We start from the raw sequence: 24,132 nt of genomic DNA on the forward strand, positions 1-24,132 counted from the left end.
TCCTCCAAAAGACACGTTCTAATTGGCTGTTTAAGTGCAACTACTCGGCCCAGACACAGTGGACCTGAAGAGACTCAACAGTCAACCTTGTCACAACTACTTCATAGACGTCAGTTTGGTGTAACTGGGTCGTTTGACAACATCTAAGAGGAGCTGTGTGACATCACAGCTGTGGAAGTTCCTGTCATTCGGGGAAGTCTTTAGGGTGGTGACTGCAAGATGATTAGACAGGGCTCAACTTGATGTGAGCCAGCTGACAGACCATGAGCATCAAAGTGAACATGGGGACCATCAGGATAACATATTGAGTATTCTGTCACATGTTTCTTGTGAACCAGGGATGTGTTGACTGATCGACTTTGTTTTCCAGCAAAGAAAACAACTTATTCTTTGTCGTCGTGCACGAACACCCAGTCATCACTATGTGTTTTTATCATTTAGTTTATGATCTCACTTCTTCTTTGTGCTTTGTTTCAGGAGGAAGACGCCAGAGAAGAAGAAAACGGCCGGATCGAGCCGGTTGGTCGAGCTGACTCCTGCATGGACCACACCCCTGTGAGGTCACTCGAGTAAGTCGTGGCTCAGTTTCCTCCTTTCCTGTCCTCTGTATCCTCACACTCCTGCTGAAACGTAATCACTAACTGTCATCGGCATGACATCACGTGGCGGTTATACTCCAGTGTTCGGGACAGCACAACCTCTGTAGGAAAAATGACTCTAATCTGCTCATTCACAGTGTCAGTGTTTGCTTGTGTTTGACGTCACCACACTTTCAAGTCCCTTAAAGACAATTTTGGGTTGTTACAACTCAGGTCCTTTTGTTTAGGTCATCTTTAAAGTAATGATAAAATTGGACCCAACATATAAATCTTGCTCAGGTAGTGGTGTGTCTGTGTTCCCAGATCTCAGGGAAGACTTATTACCTGTAGGAATGATTGCCCAAACTTTGAGAAGTTGCCTGAAAGTGGATTTTCCTTTAAAATTGCCCCGGTAAAATCCGCCCCGTCCTCCCTTTCTCTGCATAATTACACACATGAACACTTTAGAGGTAGACCAGCAGGTACTTTATTGCAATCCAGGTTTGTTTGTCGAAAATCTCATTTCAGCCCTGCTTCCTGATTTACATAATTCTCTTTTGTGAGAGCAAAATGATCCTCGTCTCGCCATCCGAGCTCTCCCACGCACTAACCCATTCAGCTCCTGTTATTAACAACTGTGTTTTGTTTTGTTATTTTTGCTCTGTTGCATGCTTCCAGTTTAATATGCAGGTATGGTATTGTTATCATTCCTATGATTTCCCACAGACTCGGGCCTCTCTCGCCTCTTAGTTGTCAACAAGGGGCCCATTTTCCCCGAGCTAATCATAGTCATTGTATCAAAGCTGTGAGTGGATTAGATTTGGCATCTTGTAAAAAAGGCCTGTGTAGAGATGTTTTACAGCCCAGCAGACTAACAGGTGAGGAACGCTGCCCCAGAAAAACAAATCGCTTTAACTGTTTTGTGCTTTTAAATGATGAAAGGATGTCAACGAGGACAGTGATCCTTAGAAATGCAATATAATCATATACAGCCTCGGGCTTAATTCACAATGCGTCTCTGTAGGAGATGAAGCTTGAGTTTTGTTCCCCTAAACCACTTAGTACGGTTTAGGAGAAGAACATGGAGTGGGTTAGAACATTTTCTCAGTGATAATCTTTGGTACCGATCGGGACACAAACAGCGTGGTCTTTAGACCGGCTGTTGTAGCCAATCACAGCTCAGTAATACTAGCCAAAACCAGCATAGTGAGGTTGGACTGGATGGAACTCACATAGGTTGAATAACTAGGAATCTACACAGGCGACGTATTTGAAGCATATTTTTGTCAGGCGTGTGCCGGGACAGAACCGCTCCACTGTTATTCAGTGCTGCGATCTCCACCAGCCGCTTACGCAGCGCGGGAGGCCGGCGTAATTTGCGAGTAATTTTCTGCTGCTCCGTTCGTTTTACGCGTTGAGTCTATTTCTCCCTGCTGCTGCGCGTCAGTGAAGCGTAGAAAGCCACTGACTGCTGTGTGCACAACCAACGAACCCAATGTGATCTCTTCATTTTGGCCGACTTTGATTTCAGTTTCCTGTTGAAGTTATTGATCGGCTAGATGAGCAGGAGACATTAATTTGAAAGAGTAATGAATATGTACATTTTCCTCAACACTTGGGTAAACCAATCCTATTAATTCATTCTCATTTGATTCAACATCCTACATAAAAACAGAATTAATTCACAACTGAGAAATAAGTCTACAAGTCGGTTCGCAAAGTTGTCTTCTTCTTTTTCCGGCAGACTGCACACTTTTTGGCGTCACTGCCGCCCCTATTCATGGCCAGGAATCGCAAGTACCATTGGCTAACTTTAGCCGCTTTCCCACTGGTTAAAAAACCTGCTAACACCCGCTAACACACAGGTTTTTTGCTTAGTGGGAAAGGTTACAATCGGCATTAAGACATAGGTCTTCTGCAGTAGACCCGGGTAGTTATCACCTCGGCTCCGATCGGCATTGATGGGAACACAAAACCCCTGTCGACGCGCTAATCTCCGCCCCATTTCAGGCGCGATGCTATGCTCCGTCAGTAACTTCTGCAACTCCTTGTTATCTCGGCTACAAATTCCTCCCGTCTCCGTCCGAGCAGCACTCGAACATCGTTCCAAATTTGGAGGCGCCGAGTTTGATGAACAGACTGAATGAGTAATAGATACAATAAAGACCTAACCATCGTAACATCTTCACTGTTTACTAACCCTGTCTCCGGCATGTTTGTGAAGGAGTCTCATCTTTGCTGTAGTCGCAGCCGGTGAAGATTGCAAAATAGAAGCTGCCATGACGCTTACGTGTCGCGCACGTTACTCGGACGCTATGGCGTCGGTGTAGATTTCCAGTAACATCACACATGCTCTAAGAAAGTTACTTTTAGAAGAAATAAATCAATGTAGGACAGTTACACACTTATCTTGATCACTTATCATGTAGACTCAAGCATTGTAGGATTGTATTAGTTTCCTGTCACCAAAAATGTAAGTAAACTGCAGCATTTTGCAGTTAATTCCAGGTCGTCAGTCCCTCATGTCACCTTTTGTAGATTGATTTAAGTCTAACTTGTGTGTCTGAGTGAAGTGTAATCCTTCAGTATTCCTTGTTATCCCTTACCTGTGTTTGATTTATTTGGATTGCTCTATTTTATTGTCTTTTTTGTCAGTCTCCTGCAACACCTTCTTATTTTCTGTTTTATATTTCTCCCACTCTGTTGTTTTCTTTTATCCTCACCTCATTTCCTGTTTTGTTTCTTCCCCACATGGTGTCACCCCTCTCCACACCCTTTCCTCCGCACCCATCCACCCGTCCTCTCCATCTTCCATCTGTCACCGTCCCCCACCCCCAGAGACATAGTCAAACTGGTGGAGGTGTCAAACGACGGTGGGCCCCTGGGGATCCACGTGGTGCCTTTCAGTGGCAGGGACCGCAGGTAAAAATATCCAGAGCAGAGCGTGCTGTTGACACAGGTTGGAGGAAAGGAAATGGTTTTTATTTGATATTTTAATTTAAAGAGAACTGTGCATAAAACCACTTCCTGTATAAGATCTCTGCTATCTCCTTTGTCATGAACCTTCTCACCATGTTATAAACGACTGCTAGTGTAACATAATGACATTATTGGAAGGAACGTAGCTACAAGCTTTTATTTACACCTAGAAGATCATTCATACGATGATCTCATGAGAGGTCAGTGTTCCGAGAGTTAAATGCTTTTTAAACATCTTAAAGGGGCCGTATCTTTTGAATGGATATTCTCATATTTAGGGTTTCACATTTTTGGGTGTTTATCGTTCACAGTGAAAAAGTGAAAACTGCATAATTCCGTGTTTTTCCAGAGTGTCATTTTTAAAAAGGTCGCCTCTGAAATGGGCCGTTCAGAACAGCTGCAGGTTTCTACATAGAACCTTCCTTTTGCTGAAATCGACCAATCGTCATTCACCGTCGTTCACCTCAGGCTGCCTTCTTGCACGAGCTTGGAGTCAAGTCGACTATATTTCAGCTTCCCATTCCGATACCTCCTGGCAATTCCCATTCGTACATATAAGGCCGAATAACCGATCCTAGAGCGGCCATGTTTTCTACAACTTTGGAGTGACAGTGCAGTGCGGCCACTCCCCCACGTGGGATCGCACATGTGCGGTAGAGGCTTTGCAGTCACTCCAAATACTGACAGCCAATCGTGACTAAGGTCTGACCTCTGACTGGCAAAACGGCTTGTTCGTTTGAGGGGGAAGGAGAGGCTCAGAAAAATAATCAAATTATAATATGTATACAATTTTTACAACGAAACAAACGTGATTCAGAAAAACGATTCTTTGGGCAAAAATGACTTCAGTTTACTTAATGTGTCTTTTTAAGGTCTGCACAAACTCTGGAGGAAAGTGTGCTGCATCACCCACACACACACACACACTCACACACACACACACACACACAGATACCGCACATTCCTCTTTGATGCCCATGTGTATTCACTTCATCACTCGTACAAAATTCGATGCCATGCACACATGAGCGCACACACACACACACACACCCACACACACAGGTTTGCTTCGTCTTCGGCATCATGAAGCCATTTGCCAGTTTACAGTGATCAATCACGCTTGTTTAGGGTCTGCAGGTGACTGTCATATTTCTTTGTGGCTGCTGTCACATCAGCTTTACATGATTCAAAGGATACGTTGAGCAGTGCACAAGGCACACACACACACAAATCTACACATACCTGCAACACATTCAGACACACACACACACACAGTTGGAACAAAGCTGTAAAGGAATTAGAGGAATTTCACATCTGGTTTAAATATACCCAGAGAGGCAATTTTAAGGAGGTTGTGATTAAAGTCATGCAGCCTTTTAGAGGTACAGGAATCTCGTAAAGAGCTGAGCTTTAGTTGAGTGGTAAACGTTGTTCTCAGCACTGACATTTCCATGGAGGTCCTACTCATTATTCCAAGATTGTTAAAGGTTTATAAACAAAGTTTTAGGTAGCTCTAATGCCTTATTGTTTTATAATGCTGTTCACTTTCTGCCTCCAGCACAGCACACAGCTGCAACCACACAAATGTTCAAACTTTCTATACGACTCCGAGACGCACAAATATGATCACTGGCTACAAACTCACTCTCGGGCTTTATTGAAAATCAAGATCATACCACTTTTCTCCAAGGCAGACTTAATCAACCTAAAAGCACATTTATAATGCACTTTTCTTTTATTGGGGAAATGTCAGCGTAGACCCAAGATTAAGATGCCCAGCTTTCATCAGAGAAGTAGCTCCTCTGCGGCAAATCGCATTGTGCTGTCACTCAAATTCAATCAGCCGGAATTGTCTCTGAACTTTTTCAACTCCTGAACTTTCCTGCCCTCTCTCTGTAATCACATTCCCATTCATATTGAATTATAAGCCTCAGGCGAGGGCAAGTATTAAACCCTAAAATCAACCCGATTTACCTAGGCGACGCTCGCTCACACTACCTCAGAAAAAGCCTCGATACACGCGGACACAGACTGTACACCGAGGAAGACTCGATTAGGCTTGTGCCGTCTTTCCTACCCGCGGTTGATTTTCTTCCTCACGCTTGGATCTTTAATCCACCGAGCGCCCTTTCAGGTGAAGTTAGCCTCTCGCTGCGGCTGTGCGGGGAGGCATAAGCCAGTTTGCCACACCGGATTACAGGGCGACAACGGGTGCAGCTCAGTTCTGCAGCCTCTCTCAAGCCGCCTGCTATCAAGGTTTAATGTAGCTGAATATCTGCTGCTCTGTGAGAGCACTTTGTTTATTTTTTGCTTAGAAAAAGGGACACAGGAGTCTTAGAGGTTAGACAATTAACACCTGCAAAGCATCGACCGTGGCAGTGGAGTTTTTGAGTGTGTTGATTCTCTTTGAATAGTTGCCTCCCCCACACAGCCGCTAAAGCACCCTGATGCAATGTGACCGCCTCGTTCGAACGCCGATGATGCAAATGGCAGGACTGCACTCTTATCAAGTACCACAGGATAAAACAGAAGCAGCAATTAGGCAAAGCTTTTTTTTCTGCCCGAAAAAGCTTTCGTTATCATTACACTGAATGATTCTTTGACCATGGGAACTGAAGTGTTTGTATTCAGCAGCGCACTATTTAAAAAGCTGACAACAAGGCAGCTGATGTAAAGAAACACAAATGTTAGAGGTCTTAAAGACGCTTTGAGGTGAAATATAATCCTTGAGGGATTTGGCAGGTGAGCCATGAGGACAAAAACAGCTTTATAAGAAGATTATTTGTTTAACTTTGAGCTTCAACTCTTAGTATCATTCTTGGTAGAGAATTAAAGGTGCAGCTGTGTTCAAAGAAAGTCACAGTGACATTTAAAAAGTAGATAATAAAGTGTATTCTCCACCACCCATTATAAAGCAGCCATATTGAATCCTCCTTCCTCTTGCATCTTGTTGACATAAACGTTTGAACATTTCAGGACTCTTGGCTTGTTGGTCAAGCGTCTGGAGAAGGGAGGCAAGGCCGAGCAGCAGAGCCTCTTCCAAGAGAACGACTGTATCGTCCGTATCAATAATGGAGACCTGAGAAACATCCGCTTTGAACAGTAAGACAGCAGCTCGCAGGACCCACTGCTGAGCTCTGGTTGTCCCTGGACTTCCTGTGTGATTGACTTTTTGGACCTCCGCTTTTTCCCTCAGCCCTAAACCCTTCTTTGAGCTGTTATCCTTTCTTCTCATGCTTTTTTTAATGCTCCTCTCTGCAATCCCGCCAGTGCACAGGCTCCTCCGCTGCCCGTCACTGTGCTAAGCTAACCTCTCCCTATTTAACTCCTGTAGGTCGCACCCTAATGCACTGAAGCTGTCCTTGCAATCCTCTCAGCCTTTATTCCCACTGTGTTTCAGTAACAGCTCTGCTGGACTTCTATTGTAACACCTTTATCTCTCTGTCCAGTGGAAGGAATGTGAATCAGGCTCCTTACATTCAAAGCCGCTGCTTTTCTGCTCTGTTCAGATCTCCTGCTTTCATTACCATGCCTAACCGAACCCACCTGCTAACTCCTCTGCTTCCTTTCTAGATGCTGCATGCATGCCTTCATGCTGCATATATAAAGTTACCTGCTGAATACAGTTTAAGAAATCTAGTGATGCATACATGTTGGATATATGCTTCACCTGCATAAATGTATAATAACTGCATGTATGTTTTCAACTTCAGTGTACTTCTCATGTGATTTTCAGACATAAAGAGGCAGCCACACATGTGTACATACATGTCTATGACGATGATGAATGGTAGCTTCGAGGGGTGGGCGGTATACCGGTTTCACACCATCACCGGTGTCACGTTCTGCCACGACATGGGCCATCAATACCGGGATAAACACAAGCGTTTAGGTGTTCGTACACGTTTTCCATACCGACAGGAAAAGTCTGTTCTCACACAGAGCATCTCTTCTGCAGAGCACAGAGAGACCCGACGCTCTGCATGCAGAGTCTGTGTGTGTCACGTGCCTCTAAACATGCGCGCAACACTGCAGCCGTCGTGTCGGCGGGATGTTTGAGTCAGACGCTCGGTTACGCGAGTCGGCTTTTCAGTGAATGTGTCCCCGTTATAAGCGGATCCTCGCCCTGGAGCTGTGGCCACATGAACGGACCGTTCACGGAGCAGAGGTGCAGCGGAGTGTTTACTTTTAGCGGCTTCACCTGCTGCGCGCACACGGCATGAGGTTGTGCGTTTGGCGACAGGAAGTAGGATGTGTGAGTTTCGTTTTCGTTCCCGTTAGGGGGCTGCTCACGCTGATTAAACATTTGAACACCGTTAGAAACGGTAGATGACAAGTAACCCCGTTGTCTAGTCGCTAAACCAAGTGTGGTAAACGTAGGAGGATTTTTGTTTTGTAAAATAGAAAATAGACTTTAAAGTCCCAAATGATATTAAGTATAAATGTTTATATGTACATGATAACAAATTGATGTGTACGAGTACCTTTTCATTTTGTAATACTGCAATGTAATACCGATACCGCCAAAAGGAACAGAAATAATAGATATAAATTTTAGGTCATATCGCCCACCCCTACTAGCTACACAGATAGTAGATGGGTGACATAACGGTGGCTACGTCCACTTCTATAAACAGAGTTGGTGTAAATCCAAATTAGGTACTCTGAGGAAGGAAGACATTTTAGCCGGATCAGCTCTGATCAGGCTGTAGTGTCCTCGCCAACGCCTTTGTCGAGCCATAAGTCCAGTCCCCGGTTGGGAATAAGGCTTCCATACAGAGTGTTGTTTCACGACCATCAACAGTTGCTCTTGTTATTTAACAGTATTTTTATATGGGAGCAGATGAGACGCTGTCTGCTTCTCCATTTGGGATGAAATCGTAAAGATGCCGAGGCGAGACCGCGCTCCTTAGGGAAGCTTATTAGTGTCTGGGAAAAAATGGTCCCGGAATTTCACAAGCAAGTTCTCCGGGGGGCCAAGTTTTAGTCGGCATTTAGGACGGCAGGAGGAGTAATAGAAATTCTGAAACCCCCTCAGCTGTCAGGGGGCGAGGGAAGAGACATTCCAAAGTCTGCTTTATTGAAACAGGTGGCGCTAACAAGGCTCGGGTGTTTCAGGGTGCTGACAGCCGACATAAGTTTCCATTCACACCTACTGTACACGAGCTCACGGCGAGAGGGGCTTTAAAAGAGGATTTTCTGCAAACTATCCGACGGATAGAGGTCTCCTTCATCTGGAGCCAAATGAGGGGATTATGTGATGGAGCTGTCGGGGAGGGTTCTGTCTCTTTTTAGAGCCGCTCACGCTGGCAATAAGTATTAATTAACATGTCAGAATGTTCAGGTGGGCGAAGATGGGTTTATACAGCCTGTGTGTGTGTGAGGGAGTGTTAGAGAAAGACATTGATTAGGTGGAGTGCATTTATATGCACAGACAAGAATAAATGGATATGATTGTGAAGGTATTCCGGCTTAAATCGGCTGAATAATTGACTCTCCATCCTTTTTCCAAACCCCTTCCTTAAACTCCCTCCCGCTTCCTTTATCCCAGAGCTCAGAACATGTTCCGCCAGGCCATGCGCTCTCCTGTCATCATGTTCCATGTGGTGCCGTCGTCGATGAAGACCCACTACGAGCAGCTGTCCCACGCCGAGAGGAACCCGGCATACTCCTCGGGCCGTTTCAGCCCGGACTCCCTGACCGGCAGCACCGTCTCCGGCATGGACCACACCCCGCAGAGGATGTCCCGGCACGGCTCCCAAAGTCACCCGCACTCGCATCCTCATCCCCATCCCCACACTCACCCCGAACAGAATGACGGTTACCCCCCTTTGACTCATCCGGCCGTCTCTGCAGCCAAGCCTCCAACCGGACACACCCACTCGCCTCAGAGGGGGGCAAATGCAACGCCAACTGGGGGATATACCAAAAAAGTCGGGAGGAGACTCAACATACAGCTAAAGAAAGGTGAGGTGAAGAAAGGTCCGAGTAAAACCAATTCTACCTGATAAGTAACACAGACATCTACTGACGTGCTGATAGAGGCGACGCTCAATTGAAGTGCGTTGGAACTTTTCCGTTGAAAGATGCAGTCGGTGGAGTTCTGGCAGGACACCAGAATTTGAAGTTATTAATTAACGAGTCCTATTTACTCGCCGGGTGTGTCTGCACGTTTGACTACACGCCGGCCTCAATTAGAAGCCCGTTAACGTTCATTGTATATCTTGTTGTCTGTGCCGTGACGCACCATTTCTTCACTCAAACGCCACACGTCACATTTACTGGGTGCTGTGGCGACACGGAGAAAACACTCGGACCTGAAGGCTGTCAGGTGTCAAGTTTGTAGAACATTAACCAGGTGAGCAGCAGTGAGACACGACAGAACAAATAAAGCTGAAGAAAAGGTAACTGGCCGGTGTGCGTAGTGACGGGAGTGTGAAGGTAAACGATCAGCACTGATATGTGCGCGTGAATCCACAGCACGCCAGCACCTCAGAGTCTCTGTCAGGTGATCTTGATGAAAGATAAAGAAATTTACGACACAGTGAGTGACAGGAGGCTCAGGAAAGACTCCCCTGCTTGTGCTGCTTTATTGAAGGTAATAAAGTTTGAAATAACGACGAGAACAAACGTGTTTTCTCCGACTCTCAAGCGACGTTTTCACAGTATGTATAGCACTCCTACATCATTAGATAGGAGTCTCTCCCTCTCTCTCTCTCTCTGTGCAGCACGTAGGTTTAGACAAATCGATCGCCTAATTTTGTACTTACTGGTTTAAATCCACATTTTCATAGTTTTCCATCTTTGTTGTCCAACAGTTTTGTACTAACATAATTAAAGGCCTGTCTTGAATAAACGCCTGTCCCAAAAAGGCCGCGTGACTTTATAGATTAAAGTAAATAAAAGCCCGGGCTATTGTTTGAAGTTTTACAGTACTCTTCTGCAACAGTCAGCCAATGGCAAGACACCTACACTTTATTTAGCTTAGCATGTAGCATCCCCAGTCTTATGTGCACTTGACACTTTGTATGTCTCCGTCTGACTGGAGACTCTTCGACCTATAAATATGTCTGAAACTTCCATAATCTGGAAAAGTTCTTCATTGTTTTTGTTGGAAAATCGTCTCACTCCCTTCACGATGTGTTACATCACTTTGTTTTTGAAGAAGCGTCTGATTCTTTCCAGGGAGTCTGTGAAAATCTCCACTCGTGTTTTGCATTCCTCAGACTTCCAAAAAATGAGAGGGATGCTTTGTACATTCTTTTCCATTCCAACTGAACAAACAACCAATTTCCCCGTTTCCCCTGGCACATCGGAAACAAGTGTCGGAGCAGTTTGTTAAATAGCTCCAACATCGAAGCATGATCTGAACAATAATGTACCAGGCGTAAAAACATCCAGAGTTTACCACAGTGATGCCAGCAGCATACGATGGCTGATGAGTCCATTAAACCGTACAGGATTTGTTGGGTGGAAATCCAGAACTAAAATCGATGTTGGCAATAAAACTTTGGGGACATTTCCTCGGCTTTGACTGACAGCTGGCACAGGTGGTGCAAACCTCTGCCAACAGGATACCAGGTGTCGATGCCAGGTCTCAGGGCCAAAGAGCTTGTTGCTTAGCAGCCGCTGGTCTCCGTGCGCTGTCAAATGCCACAGCAAAGAGTCTGACAGAGCTGCACCATATGCCCGTCGAAGTTTTTACCCGAGTCTGTTCCGTCTCTTGGGGCTGGAATGAAACCAGAACAGAAAACATAAAAACACCCAGCTGCTTGTTGCACATTCCACCCCGGCTGACAGCTATTTCCACTTCTTCCTTCGTCATTGTTTTTTCCCCTCGCTCTCACGTCTCTGCTTCGTCATAATAACCAGGATACACTGCATTCTGTCTGCTATGTTCTCAGTCAAAGATGTTATCGTCTCTCATTCCACCTTTTTGTTTGCCGTTGTCAAAGCAGACACTTGCAGGGATTAACAGCGACTCCCACGAGGCTGTTTGGCTCATCTGTTTTGTTCTGAGTACCGACTTTAGCCCTCAGCTTTGAGCGCAGATTAAACTCCCGTATTGTTTATGTGCTTGAATCAGACACCGGTCTCCTCACAAATCCCGGGGAGTATCATAATCAATCAAAGAATCCCCATTCTGCACAGGAAATTGCTTAGGTTTGTCTTAATCAAGCTAATGGGAGTTTAGAGATCCTCCTCCCTGTTTAAAGCCAGGAACGCTACAAGCATTTACCGGTGGGTATTATACCGCACCTCGTCTGCCTGTGGGAAGTTGATTGGCTCATCAATGGAGGGGATTAGGTAGAGGATGTGAAACAGAATAGCTAAGTGTTCTGCTTTTCTTTGCATCAGCTCAGTCAGACAGGCAGGGAGGATTAGGGCTCGTACTCTGATACAGAAAGGATGCTCGTTATTGTTCCTTTAATTAAATTTGTTTTGCAATCTCAAAGACAATGTGAGTTGGAAAGGTTTCTTTACAAAGACATGCAAACACATACATGAAGTAATGAAGTACCTTGATCAGAGCTGTCGGCGCGAGAAAGGGACAGCTTTAAACAGCTCTTTAAAGCGCTCACATTAAAGCCACCAACCTCCATCGACTAAACAGTCATTTTACCTCTCTGTCAGATGACAGTGATTGACATACTTGAATACAACTGGAACACCTTAGTTACCCCCTCCATAACCCTAGACAGTGTAACATGTTCTTACCACAGGCTGTTTTCAGGCTTTAATTAAATATCAACTAAACGTCTGAAGAGTCTTCAGGCTGAACTGAACTTTGTGGCACCGTGCAATTACATGTACTTATTAAATAATCCATCTTTCTCCAAAAGTTGCCTCCCTCACATGAAACCCACTTTATTTATTCACCATGAACCTACAAGAGCTCTCTGCTGACAGGATGCAGGACTTCTCCTCATTTCCTCTCTTTAACTCGCTCAACAGACGGAAATTGTTTGTTTGTCTGCGAGGATTATTGATATGAGACACCGGCCTGTGTTGGTAATGGTTCGTAATGATAATGATGGTTCACGTTTTAAAGGGTGCAGAGGCAAAATTTCCAAAAGTACACAAACAGAATCACATCCGGTAACATGAACAGAGGTTCATATGCACAGGCAGACCAACAAAAAAGGTCACACGAGAGAGAGGAGATAGAATCATCAGCACGTTCTCTCCAACAAGCTAGGACTGGAGACTGATGCTGAGGCGTCTTATTTACGAATGTTGCTTTATGACGACTTCAATGTTCCTGCAGAAGTGGAGAAAATATCTGGAGATTCATTTTCCATAAGTGTTTTATCTGACTTGTGTTTATGAAGTAAGTCAGTAAAGTTTTAGCACACATAATCTTTCCAATTGGTTCTTCTTCTCCTGTGAAACAGGCTCAGGAAAAAAAATGTGTAAGGTGAAAAAAATGTTTGCGAGGATGATTCATCTTTTTTCACCTGTTTCACAGATAAAAACGAAACCATAACTTAGAAAAATTATCCAATAAAACTGTTTCCCACCTAAACACCGATTAAAATAGACAACTAAAGAAACATATGATTATGCTGACAAAATATATTTTTCACAAAGACGGGAAAGAAAACAATTTAGATCACTTTACTCACTGCCCAGTGAGCACCAAGCGGGATTCAACGTTGAAAACTTTTGGTTGAAAACAGGTCAGAACTTCTAATTTCACCCCGTTTTCAACCGGATAAAATACGGTTACGACATCAACGTGTCAGAAACACATTTTGTTTTATAATTTTGTTCATTTGTTCAGTTTAGCATTAAAAGGGTGACAAAAGCGATGATTGTAGTGGCATTTCACCCAATTCTTATTGCAGCGGTGATTGAAAGACGTGATTTCAACGCATTTCATTCTTAATACAAACCTCATAAACACGGCGCTTTATGGGCTGTAAGATTGACTGATGTTAAAAGGAAGATTCAGAGACATCGAAAAGGGAGCAGTTTTAAACATTCTCAAGACTGAGCATGCCCAGGTACTTCAGCTGTGCAGCTCTGACTACGAGGGCAGAATGACCCCTGGATGCTGACGTAGTTTGTTAATACCTGACGGATACATACGTCAGGAGAGGGTTGAGTGCTCAGCTTGAGTGCAGCTATCATGGGATCGAAAAAATCGCTAAAAAATGTGTTGGTGACTGTGATGCACTGCTCACTTCTATAATCATTTTAGCCACTATGAGACTTGAAAATTGCCGTTAAATTGTGTGTGTGAAATCTGGTCTAAACATAAATGTTTAATCAACGTCTTTTAAACGTTAAAGTGCTCCCTGGGTGGTTAACACACTGGTGGTGCTTTTTATTCAAGGTGAGGGAGGCCACCTCCACCATACAGTGCCGCAGGATCTCTAACCTTTCAATCCCGATCAAACAACCAGTTTCGCTCCAACATCTGAGGCTGATGTCAGATCAGATGTCACACTTTACCTCTGTTATTTCCTCAAATTACATCAGATCCAAGAGAACCCTGCCATCTGAATATATACTTATTCATGGAAGCTGCAGGAGCTCAGAGCAAATTAAAGGAGCTTCACCTTGTGCCTCAAGATGAACACCGATTCCATCATAAGACCTGCTCTCCTCTCTGCTCATCCCACAGGTCCCGAGGGACTCGGCTTCAGTATAACATCGCGGGATGTTCCCATCGGTGGCTCGGCACCCATCTACGTGAAGAACATTCTGCCTCGGGGAGCTGCCATCCAAGATGGCCGCCTCAAGGCAGGAGACAGGTTACTGGAGGTGAGAAGCGACACTTAAAACAGCAGTTCATATGAGGTAGAGGTGAAAGTGTTTGAATTGTGTTGACAAATTAGGAGATATACACTGAATTGGATAGACCACAGTTTGAAATGTGTGTCACAGCAACAAGACCTCACAAGCGCTAATGCTTTTAATCCATGAAAAATACCTGTCATCTGTTGAATGTACAGTGTGTCTGATTAATTTCAGGTTTATGTTTGAGCCTTCTGGAATAAAATCAAAGAACGTGTTTTCATCCTGCAGAAAGACGGAACAGCTTTTGAAGTTGTGTTATCCCGTAAAGCAAACCATCTGCATAAAGGATTACACTCTGCAGCGCCTAATCTACGGGGTTATTGCACAGAACTGACACTCCTTTGATCTGCAGTTTTATTTTACTCTTATTTTTTACCTAGTGATGAAATAGCTGTATTAGATTACAATTTATTACAGGAAAATGTGACGCTCTGCTCTGTTTTTAACATGAATGAGAAATGAGAAAGAAGATATTGGGCTCAAAAAATGTCTGAGAGATAAATCTATTTATTCTCACCTCCAGTCTTTCGATGACTGAAGCCTAAATTCCACAAGATCCGTGTCCGGCGCATTCCGTGTGCCCACTCTAGTCAATGCTCACGTTTCCGCAGCACGCTCCGACATGTGTCTCCGCTCTGCCCCGCTAAAGACAGGCGCCGAGTTTATCTTTGACGGAGGTCGCTTCAAGCAAGCTGAACCGAGCAGATCGTTCCGAACAGGAAGTCAAGACACGAAAACAGCATCTTATCATTTCAAAATAAAACACCATGTACAGACGGCTGTTTTTACAAACACACTGAAATGTTGGAAAAAGTAAAACTTCTAATTAAGTACTCGGCCATGGTAGAAGCACAAAAGTCATGGAATGATCTCCAAATGAGCCGATAATCAACCTCGGAGGTGCAAACTGAACTGTTGTTTGTGTGTTGCTCTGTTTAACATTGATGATCGCATTCCCGCGCGATAATGTAGTTCTCCGGCGATCTTGTTATCTCGCGACTCCAGCTGCTTTGGCCAGCGCTGCGGACTAGAAACGCCTCCTGTGGGCTAGTGCGCGTACCATCTGACCGACCAGAACCGCAACGCAGACGGAACGTGTGGGCCCCTGTGGGGTCCGGGCCTAAGAACTAATCTGGTTGGATTATACACCATGAAACGACCAATATCTATGAAGTGATTTCAACTGAATGTAGTCAAGTGGAAATATTTTAATGTCTGGCACACAATATAAAACCTTTTGTTTGATACTTGCTGTTGTCAAGTTAATTCCCCCTGTGTTGTTAGAGCTATCCAGATCAAGTAAAAAACATTAATCATCGTTATCAACTAAAGCCCTAAAGCCAGATCGCTTTGTCTCCTGTTCAGGTGAATGGAGTGGACCTGAACGGGCGCACTCAGGAGGAGGTGGTGGCCTTGCTCAGGGCTACACCCATGGGCGGAGCTGTTGGGCTGCTGGTTCTCAGGCAGGAGGAGGCGTTCCTCCCCCGAGATGCGGTATGTCATTCCCCACCTCCCTTCTTTAACTCTCCATCCTACCAGCATAATTCACTTCACATCATGACATATATACAGTCCCCCATGCATTAATAAGTACAGGTCATGGCTGTGACAGAGTGTCTGCATGCGCTCCTGTGCTGTCACATGTGCCGTTAATCCTCACACCAGGTGCAGTGTTGTCTCTTCATTTCCCAGCTAACTCGCTGGCCGAGCATGCAGATTGATTGCCCCCCTCTCCGTCTCTGCCCCCCTCCTCAGTATGATCAAACTGCGGCTAGCCTCAGAGGAAACCTGTAGAGCTCAATCTCTCCTCTTTATCTTCTTCACCCACTCCTTTCCTCTCGCATTTCCTCCGTCTTCCTTTCTGTCACCCTCCCCTTTCTGTTTCTTTCATTCTTATTCACCAGTTCCCTTATTTCCTCTCACTTTGTTAGGTTACCCTCTCTCTCTCTCTCTCTCTGTATTTCCATCCCTCTCTTTACTGTGTTCTGCCTGCGAGCTGACTTACCAGATTGATGGATGTGGGGATGAACAGACAGACGCAGGGCAGGTAGAAGGCAGTGAGTGAAAAACACACTTGGCTGGAATATCAATCAGGCAACATCCTCACGTATTGCACCATACAGGCAGCAGTACAAATCTTTGTGGCCTGTTTTTGTGATGTGGCTGCTGTCACTCAGTCTGGTCAGATGCCACTCGCAGCTTGAAACTTCTATGATTCATGCAAACCATTGCTAATTTAGTTGGTGCCTTTGTTATAGCTGTTTGCTTTCCTCAAGGTTGTGTTTTTACACGCTGCCAGATGTTATTATCTTTGCACAGAATCAGGTTTGATGTACTGCCCATCTGGTGTAGTTGTTTGATGAAGAAATGAGCTCATAATGGAAGGAAAGATGAAAGGACACCGTGGCTTAAGTGCATTTTTTTTTCCATGTGGGAAGCGTGAACAGTGGAGGCTGTTAGCACACTTTAAATCACGTTGGTGTTTACTCCACAGCGGCGGTCAATGATTCTCTGCTATCCCTCAGTCTGCACTGCCTGCTTTTAAAACACTCTTTATCGAGTAGTAACGTGAGTTATAGCACCAAACAGCCTTAAATCCACCCCTCTGTTGTCATAAAAATGGTCTCTCCCGGCACCATCAGCAGCCACTGGGGCCATTACGGGCACATGCAGCCATTCGCTAGCAAGCGCTGTCAATCAAATGGCTCATTGGTGACAATTATCACAGCCGGGGATGCAGAGGAGGCTATTGGCTGGTGGCTAGATGAGTGGAGCTGCCACGCTGGTCGATACTCATCTTTTAGATAAGAGCGGGGCTTTGAGTCGGGCTGACTCTGCTTACTTGGTAGTTAGATGGTGGATTTATTCGAGCTGTGGTTATCAGCTGGAGGGTGGAGAGGGTGATGTGAAAGGGCTGCGATGGGACTCGAGGGAGAGGAGGTCCACTGCATAAAATGAGCAGCTACAGCCTTTATCTCCAGTTTTGAGCTGGGCTAAGCATTTTCTCATGGGTTAAAGAGATAGGGGGAAACTTAACAGCGTATATTCTCCCATAACAAATATATAAAACACAATGTATGTATCATTTAAAGCAAGCTGGAGGCCTAATTTGAGCTTAACCAAAGCAGAGCTTCCAGAGTGAACAACACATTTTCTTGGCACATGAGCATGAATTTAAGATGTCAGGTGCTAAGCTTTATTTATTTAGCCCATTGTAGTGCAATGAAAAAATAAAGTCAACAGCTGTTGGATCATTTGTGCAGCTGCCACATGCAGCAGGTAAAAAATGCCTTGGATAATGTGGACAACCTGTTTCATTGCTCATCTGAAACTATTATAAATTGGTTACAGAGCTTTTCACATTAATGGAAGCCTAACAAAAGAATTAGAAATCATATGTAAATATGCTACTATTAATGCACTGCACAATATTATTATCTTTAGTGAAAGAGAAAGAAGAAGGTAATTTTCCTCTAGTGCCGAATGTTGGATCAATCTTTCCTCTTTATTTCCATCAGATTGTGAGGAGAATGTTTAAAGCACAGGCTGTCAGCTTTAAAATTATACATTCAGTGAGTCTTTTATATATCGCAGTGCCTTTTTTCAACCCATGAGAAGGTTAGCCATGTAGCCTGGGAGGCAAAACTCGGGTCTAATAATAACCCCAGACCTGTTGAAAGAAATAGTATGGTAATTGAAAGGCTGTAGTTGAGATTAATTGATAAGATGATTGTGCTTAAAGGAGCAGTTCGCCCCTGGAAAAAGCTCCTGTCAGTCAAAGCTGGTGTTCTCTGTAATCGATAGAAGCAATAATATTTCAAATTGGTGCCACAGCTGTGGAGAAAGTTGTACAAACATCTCGTGGTTTCGCCCTTTCTTTCATTGCTACAACACCCAGCATGCATTGCGCCCCACCCTCTGAAAGGAACGGCCCAGCTAGAGAAGCTGGAGTGAAATACTACCGTTTTCCGTACAGAATCAGAAATACAATGAGAATATTCCGGTGGATCGTCTAAAGAATCTTCAGATCTGCAGATTTTGAGCGACATGACATCGGAGGTGGGCGTCCTAGATTGAGGTAGTGTAGTTTAGCGAGCTCCTTGGCCTGCAGCACATTCATCAGTGAAATCTGAACAAATCAGTGCTTTCCTTTTGAGTTACACACTGCATGAAGCTCCGCCTCCTTCACCTAAAGCTCCTGTGAGCTCACCTGGGTGGCTGTCATGCGGTGAAAGCAATCTGGATGCACTGATAGTTTTCCTTATCTGGGTCATGGCAGCTGGACAGTAAGAGGACAGTGGCTAGAGAGGCTCTGGAGAGTAAATCAAACCGGACCTGATAAATAGGGCAGGTTAGAAACAGTATTTTAACCCCACCTTCAAAGATTGCAACTTCCCAGCAATAACGACTCCTCTGTGTGTTGAGATTTATCATTTTCATATGCTGCATACTCATTTATTCATACGGTTGCTTCCATTTACACATACGCCCCCCCCTCCTCCCTTCCACAGCTTTAAGCATGCTCAAATGTTTCATTTCTTCCAGTAAATATTTTATATTTTTGCTTGATTTCATTTTGGTTCTTCTGTCCCTCCCTCCATCCTCTAGAACGCTGAGCCCCAGATGCAATGCCCCAGAGATTTGGTAAGACTCCACCCAGACACTAGCCTGCTATTAAACACTTCCCTAACACAGCTAACCGCTCCTACTCCTTTATTAGCCTGAACTCCCCTTTGCATGGATGTTATTAATCTCTTCCTGGAAAAACACAGAAGTTATCACCCAGTTGGGAGAAAAAACATAAGCATGTGCACGCAGTAAACTAGCAGGTTAATCAAAATATAAGTCACTAGTCATGCATGTAAGAGTTAGTCACTTACACTAATTTTAATCTCCATCCAGAGTTGCTCTAACAAATCACAATTTCATGGTTCATCAGTATGGACTGGTTCAGGCTGTGCTGCAGAGTAATTCCCTCCCTCGCTCCCCTCGGAGCTGTATTTGTCAGCAAAGGTGGAAACACACGGGAGTTAGCTTTATTTGCTGGCTGTGGATAAGGCTGTCAGTCTGGCCTTCTTGCAGCAGACTCGCTCTGATATGTGAGGTGAATAACAAACAGTCTCTTTAGGTTGTGTTAAGCTTTATTGAGGGGAAAAATGCAAAATGAGCTAGCTGTGGCTGTGCCAAAGTGCACGGGCAAACTTTGACATATGGCACCATCTGTAATAGAGGCACTTGACATATATTGCCTGATTTATCATGATCATGAGTACGCAGGCACTGAATGCAAATAAACATCCCTAATGTTGAGATTGTATCCTGCAGTGGCAGCAGATATACTTTTAGTATGAGAGGCTACTTTCTGTGAAAAGTCTGCTCTTAACAGGCGGTGTGGTATCCTCGACTGTAACAGTCTGAACGTTACGCGTCACATCGTACCCTAAAAGGTTTTCCACCACAGCAGCTGTTAAAAGCTCATCTTTCTTTATTGCTGAAATTAAAAGGCCATTCAGATTTCCATAACTCTTCCATTTACATAGTGAACTTGAGCTGTAATTTAACTACCGCAGACTGCACGTCTTCACATCTGGCCTTCCCTTCAGGTTACATCTGGCCAAGTGCGCGTGATTGGTTCGGTTTAGCGAGGCACATTAGGAGCGTAATTGGCCAGTTAATATGATCGGCGGTCATACCTGCAAGCTGTGTGGATGATTCTCGTCATCATGGAACTCTGCGGCAGAATGTCGTTGATTATTGGGACCGCAGCTGGCACTTCTCACATCTGCACACACACATTTAGACACGATGACGTGCATCATTCCATCAGTCTTAGACTAAATACTGCGAAAGGCAGCAGAGAGCGGGTCTTCTACCACTGCTGTAAATGTCACATGTTTACTTTTAACCTTGGCAGCATTGTACTTTGAATCACAAGGTAGACTAGCAGTGAAAAAAGGAATTACTTGCCTGTATCAGTATCACAATTAAAGTAGATTTGGACTAAAGTGCGTATTTGTTTTCTAAAAGATAATGCCTCATGCAGCTTTCAAGAGTCAGAGAAGTAAAAGCGATTGATTTGTTTTTCCCAAAAAGTCAATGCAGCCGCAGGGACGAGACCCAGATAGATTTAGGGAATTCACACTGGCCATCCTGTCTCCTCTCTCCCTCATTTTCACTCCTCTCACCTCCCTCGCTAACTCCAAATCTCCAGATGAGTCTCTCTCTTCGCTCTTTCCCGGAACATCAACCGCCATAATGGAGTCTGTGCCTTTCAGATGTTATCTGCTGTCAGGCGCTTCATTTTAAACATCTCACTGCCAAAGAGAAAACAACAACAGCAGCAGCAGCAGAGGCACTGTGATGGTGTGAGAGTTTTAGATGCAGGGTGTGGATCTAACACAACAGAGCTGCTGTTAATGGACGATTATCCATTTTCAAGTAATAGAAAACCTCTCCAGTATGTCTGTGAATGTTCTCAGTCGTCCAGGTCATGGTAGCTTAAAGTTAAACCTTTTAAACTTCCAGTAGATGAAGAGAGGAGGGCGGCAACAAATGATTATTCAGTCATTAATCTCCATTCATATATTTTCAATCAATAAGAAATAAAGTATAAAGAATTTTGAAATGGAGAAAATTGCTTTGCCTCCTATTTTGCCTAGTGGCCAAATGTGGTATTGCAGGGAATTTCCCCCTGTGTTTTAAATATGTTCCCCATCATCTGTAAGGCTCCTTTCCCATTGCTCAAAAAACACGCTAACACCTGCTAACACCCAGCTTTTTCGCTTAGTGGGAAAGGCTACAACCGGCAGTCAGACCCGGGTAATTATCGCCTCGGCTCCGATCGGCATTGACGGGAACACAAAACCCGGGTCAACCTGCTAATCTCCGCCCCCTTTCCGGCGCGATGCTATGACGCTCGTTGAAGTTATGCCCGCCGTCGCGCAAATACAGAAGAACAACATACAGCAGCGAATTTGTTCTTTGTTACGTGCAAGATGCAGCAACTCAGCAAGACGGGCGAGGTGAGAGAGCTTCTTCTGTTCGTGACGTCAGATCTCCACTGGCAATGGGAAAAGAGACAATCGGCATTTGTTAGAGGGTCTTCCCAGCTCTGAAAAATCTGCATCAACGTGCTAATTTTGGTGGGAGAGGGGTATAACAGAGCTGCATTAACACTGCGTCATACGTATCGTAAAATGTGTCGTTTGTCCATTTGGGAAGCTGACATTAAGAGCTGAAAAACCGATGACTTTGTTATTTTTTGTCATCTCATAATAAATAAAGAAACAGAATTTAACATGGGGACGGATTGTAGACTTGCAAGTATACCAGCTCTTCAGCTGAGGTTTTTTTCAGCTTGGCATTGCATGACTCATCTCTGAGACACAGAGAGCTCTGTCGAGGGTTACACGGCCGACAAAATGCAACAACTCAAGCGAAAAAAGCACTCAATACTTGAAATCGGTCTAATGACCCAAAAATCACCCACGCTTTTCTTACAGTAGTCCACCAAAGGCTGTCAGTAGTTGGGTGACACGCTGGTTTGTTGTATCTGGATTTCGAGCATGTAGTCGGCTGAAACATTCACACATTATTGTTTTTCCAACAAAGTTCATCTATTTGATTCTTTCTGAATGTGTTTAGTTGCATTTGTGTTGCTTTCGACCCCTCAGCCATCACATTAACATCCTGGACATCACTGAAGTGTCTCTGTCTAAGAGGCTCTTGTGTCTAACCTGTTGACTTTGATTGCTCCCTTTAGCATCCACGGCAGCCTGTGACGGCCGGGAAACCCCATTGGCTGATTGAGGTAATTGCCGCATGACATCACCAGCTTGGGTCATTATGCTGCCCGGGGAAATGGCTTCAAAGGCAAATGAGATGCTTTGGGTGGCTTCACAAATAGACTGGGAGTGATTTAAGCAATTCATTACTTTGCCAATGGTGTGTAGAAACAAAACACTTCTCTCTCTTTCCCATCAGCTCTTCGCCTCGCTCTTCTTAAATTTTCATTGTGTTTCTCTTGCTTCTGTCTTTGTTACCTCTCTGCATCTCTCCTTTTCACTCCACTCCTCCTTTCTTTCTCACACGCACACACATTCGCACTTAAGGTACACTTAAAGACGCGAAACCTCTTCCCTGCACCTGGCTTCTACAATAGAGTGCTGATCAAAGACATCCGTCTTTACATGCCTGCCCTGATAGTCCCATAATGGGCCCATAACGTGAACATTCAGCTCCATTGTTTATGCCATTAGTCACACAGGCTTATGGAAAATGACTGCAATGCTATATTGAAAAGCCATCAGCGGCAGCAGCAGTAATGCTGCAGCAACAGCGTGCCAAGATGCTATCTATCACATGTGCACGTTTCCTCTGCACATAAAGCTGTTATGAAACGGCAATCTGTTCGCACATTTCAGTGTAATGATGAAGGCTTTTTTGATGATGACATGATAAAGCTTTTGGCGCGGCAGAGCACGTGCTGGCTGGTCATGACACAGCATACATATCACACAAACAAAGTTCTGGTCGTATTACAGAGTGTGTATAGCAGGCCTGGAGGTGTGGGGGCATGGTGTAGGATGATACACTCAATACATGACGTCATACACGTTTAATAGAGCTTAAACATTTTATTAGACATCGTAGTCAATAACATAACTTAGTTAGCTGTTCAGTGTTACAACACTGACAGTATGTGATGAGTATTAGCTTTAATTAGCAAATTATACCACTGCCGCCGGGTCGGTTTCAGATGAGACGATTAAAAGAACACTGCAGGAACAGCCTTTGATTACATTTTCCACAGCAAAGACTCAAAGTGAGTGAAACCTTTTGACAGTTTAAAGAAAATAGGATGACACAACTTATGCATGAATAGGATGGGGATGGTCATTTCAAGCAAAAATAATGACGTGCGTGCAGTTACAAGCTGTGGACTGAGACTGTATACAAAGTATAATTTATCTTACGGTGAGAATCAGCATGCTGTGCGTCAGTGTTGGTGACTTATTATATGCCAGATTTACCTTTCAAACGTGACCTCCTTTTTGATCATCTTTTAGTTGCACACAGAACTCTTTGACGGCTGCAGGAGTCACACAGCGCCACACCTCTTTTACCGGCACCTGGCACGAATGCTTTCTTCTTCTTCTGTTTAATGACGGTTAGCAAACAGCTTTCGGATGCGCTATGGCCACCGTCTGGTACCGCATCACAACCAGGCGGCTGTATAAAATATAAAAAAGGTATATTTTTAAGATAAGATAATAGTCGCTTGAACTTTTCAACTTTTTAAAAAGTTAATGACAATTGGAATATTCAAAATGCACGACCCATCCGTCATTCAGGTCAAGATCAGCATAGAGATAAGACGTACCGCTCAGTCCACAGGGGTCGCCAAGATCGACACAAAAGGAAAGTTCCAGCAGCTTTAAGTGATGTGCCTCGTCATATTTTAAACTGCTTACACTCAAGTATTCCCACTGTGTGCTCCTTGTTATTACTTTACTTCATTTCACATAGAAATATTTTGACAAATACGGCTCCTGCAGACGATCTGTTCCGGATTATCAGAGTAGAGGTGGAACAGCGAGAGGAGACGTCACTAAAACAATCACTACAGTCACAGAAGTTTCCATACCTGTGAACGTTAACCTCAGACCAACACAGAGAAGCTGTTCTGCTGTTAAACACGCAGGCGTGCGGGATCCTTGCCGTTTTTTCGATAAGTTAAGTGTGTGTTTTGGTTAGCGGAAATGGAGAC

The 24,132-nt window shown here is 44.3% G+C and overlaps 1 protein-coding gene across 3 annotated transcripts in view; it reads left to right on the forward strand.

The window, feature by feature from the left end:
- The window catches only part of pard3ab (par-3 family cell polarity regulator alpha, b), a 269,729-nt gene that overhangs the window by 128,763 nt on the left and 116,834 nt on the right, over nt 1-24,132 (forward strand). For 2 of the 3 annotated variants that reach the window (XM_069684173.1, XM_069684174.1), the window contains exons 6-13: nt 478-569; nt 3,417-3,500; nt 6,534-6,659; nt 9,109-9,524; nt 14,188-14,327; nt 15,729-15,857; nt 18,972-19,007; nt 22,126-22,173. In XM_069684173.1, coding sequence (XP_069540274.1) covers nt 478-569; nt 3,417-3,500; nt 6,534-6,659; nt 9,109-9,524; nt 14,188-14,327; nt 15,729-15,857; nt 18,972-19,007; nt 22,126-22,173 — 1,071 coding nt within the window. The remainder of the gene's footprint in view (nt 1-477; nt 570-3,416; nt 3,501-6,533; nt 6,660-9,108; nt 9,525-14,187; nt 14,328-15,728; nt 15,858-18,971; nt 19,008-22,125; nt 22,174-24,132) is intronic. The other variant, XM_069684175.1, reaches the window with a different exon arrangement.

Source organism: Semicossyphus pulcher, unplaced genomic scaffold (assembly GCF_022749685.1).
Source record: "Semicossyphus pulcher isolate SPU_LCO1_2020_fin unplaced genomic scaffold, fSemPul1.0.p SCAF_7, whole genome shotgun sequence".
NCBI lineage: Eukaryota > Metazoa > Chordata > Actinopteri > Labriformes > Labridae > Semicossyphus > Semicossyphus pulcher.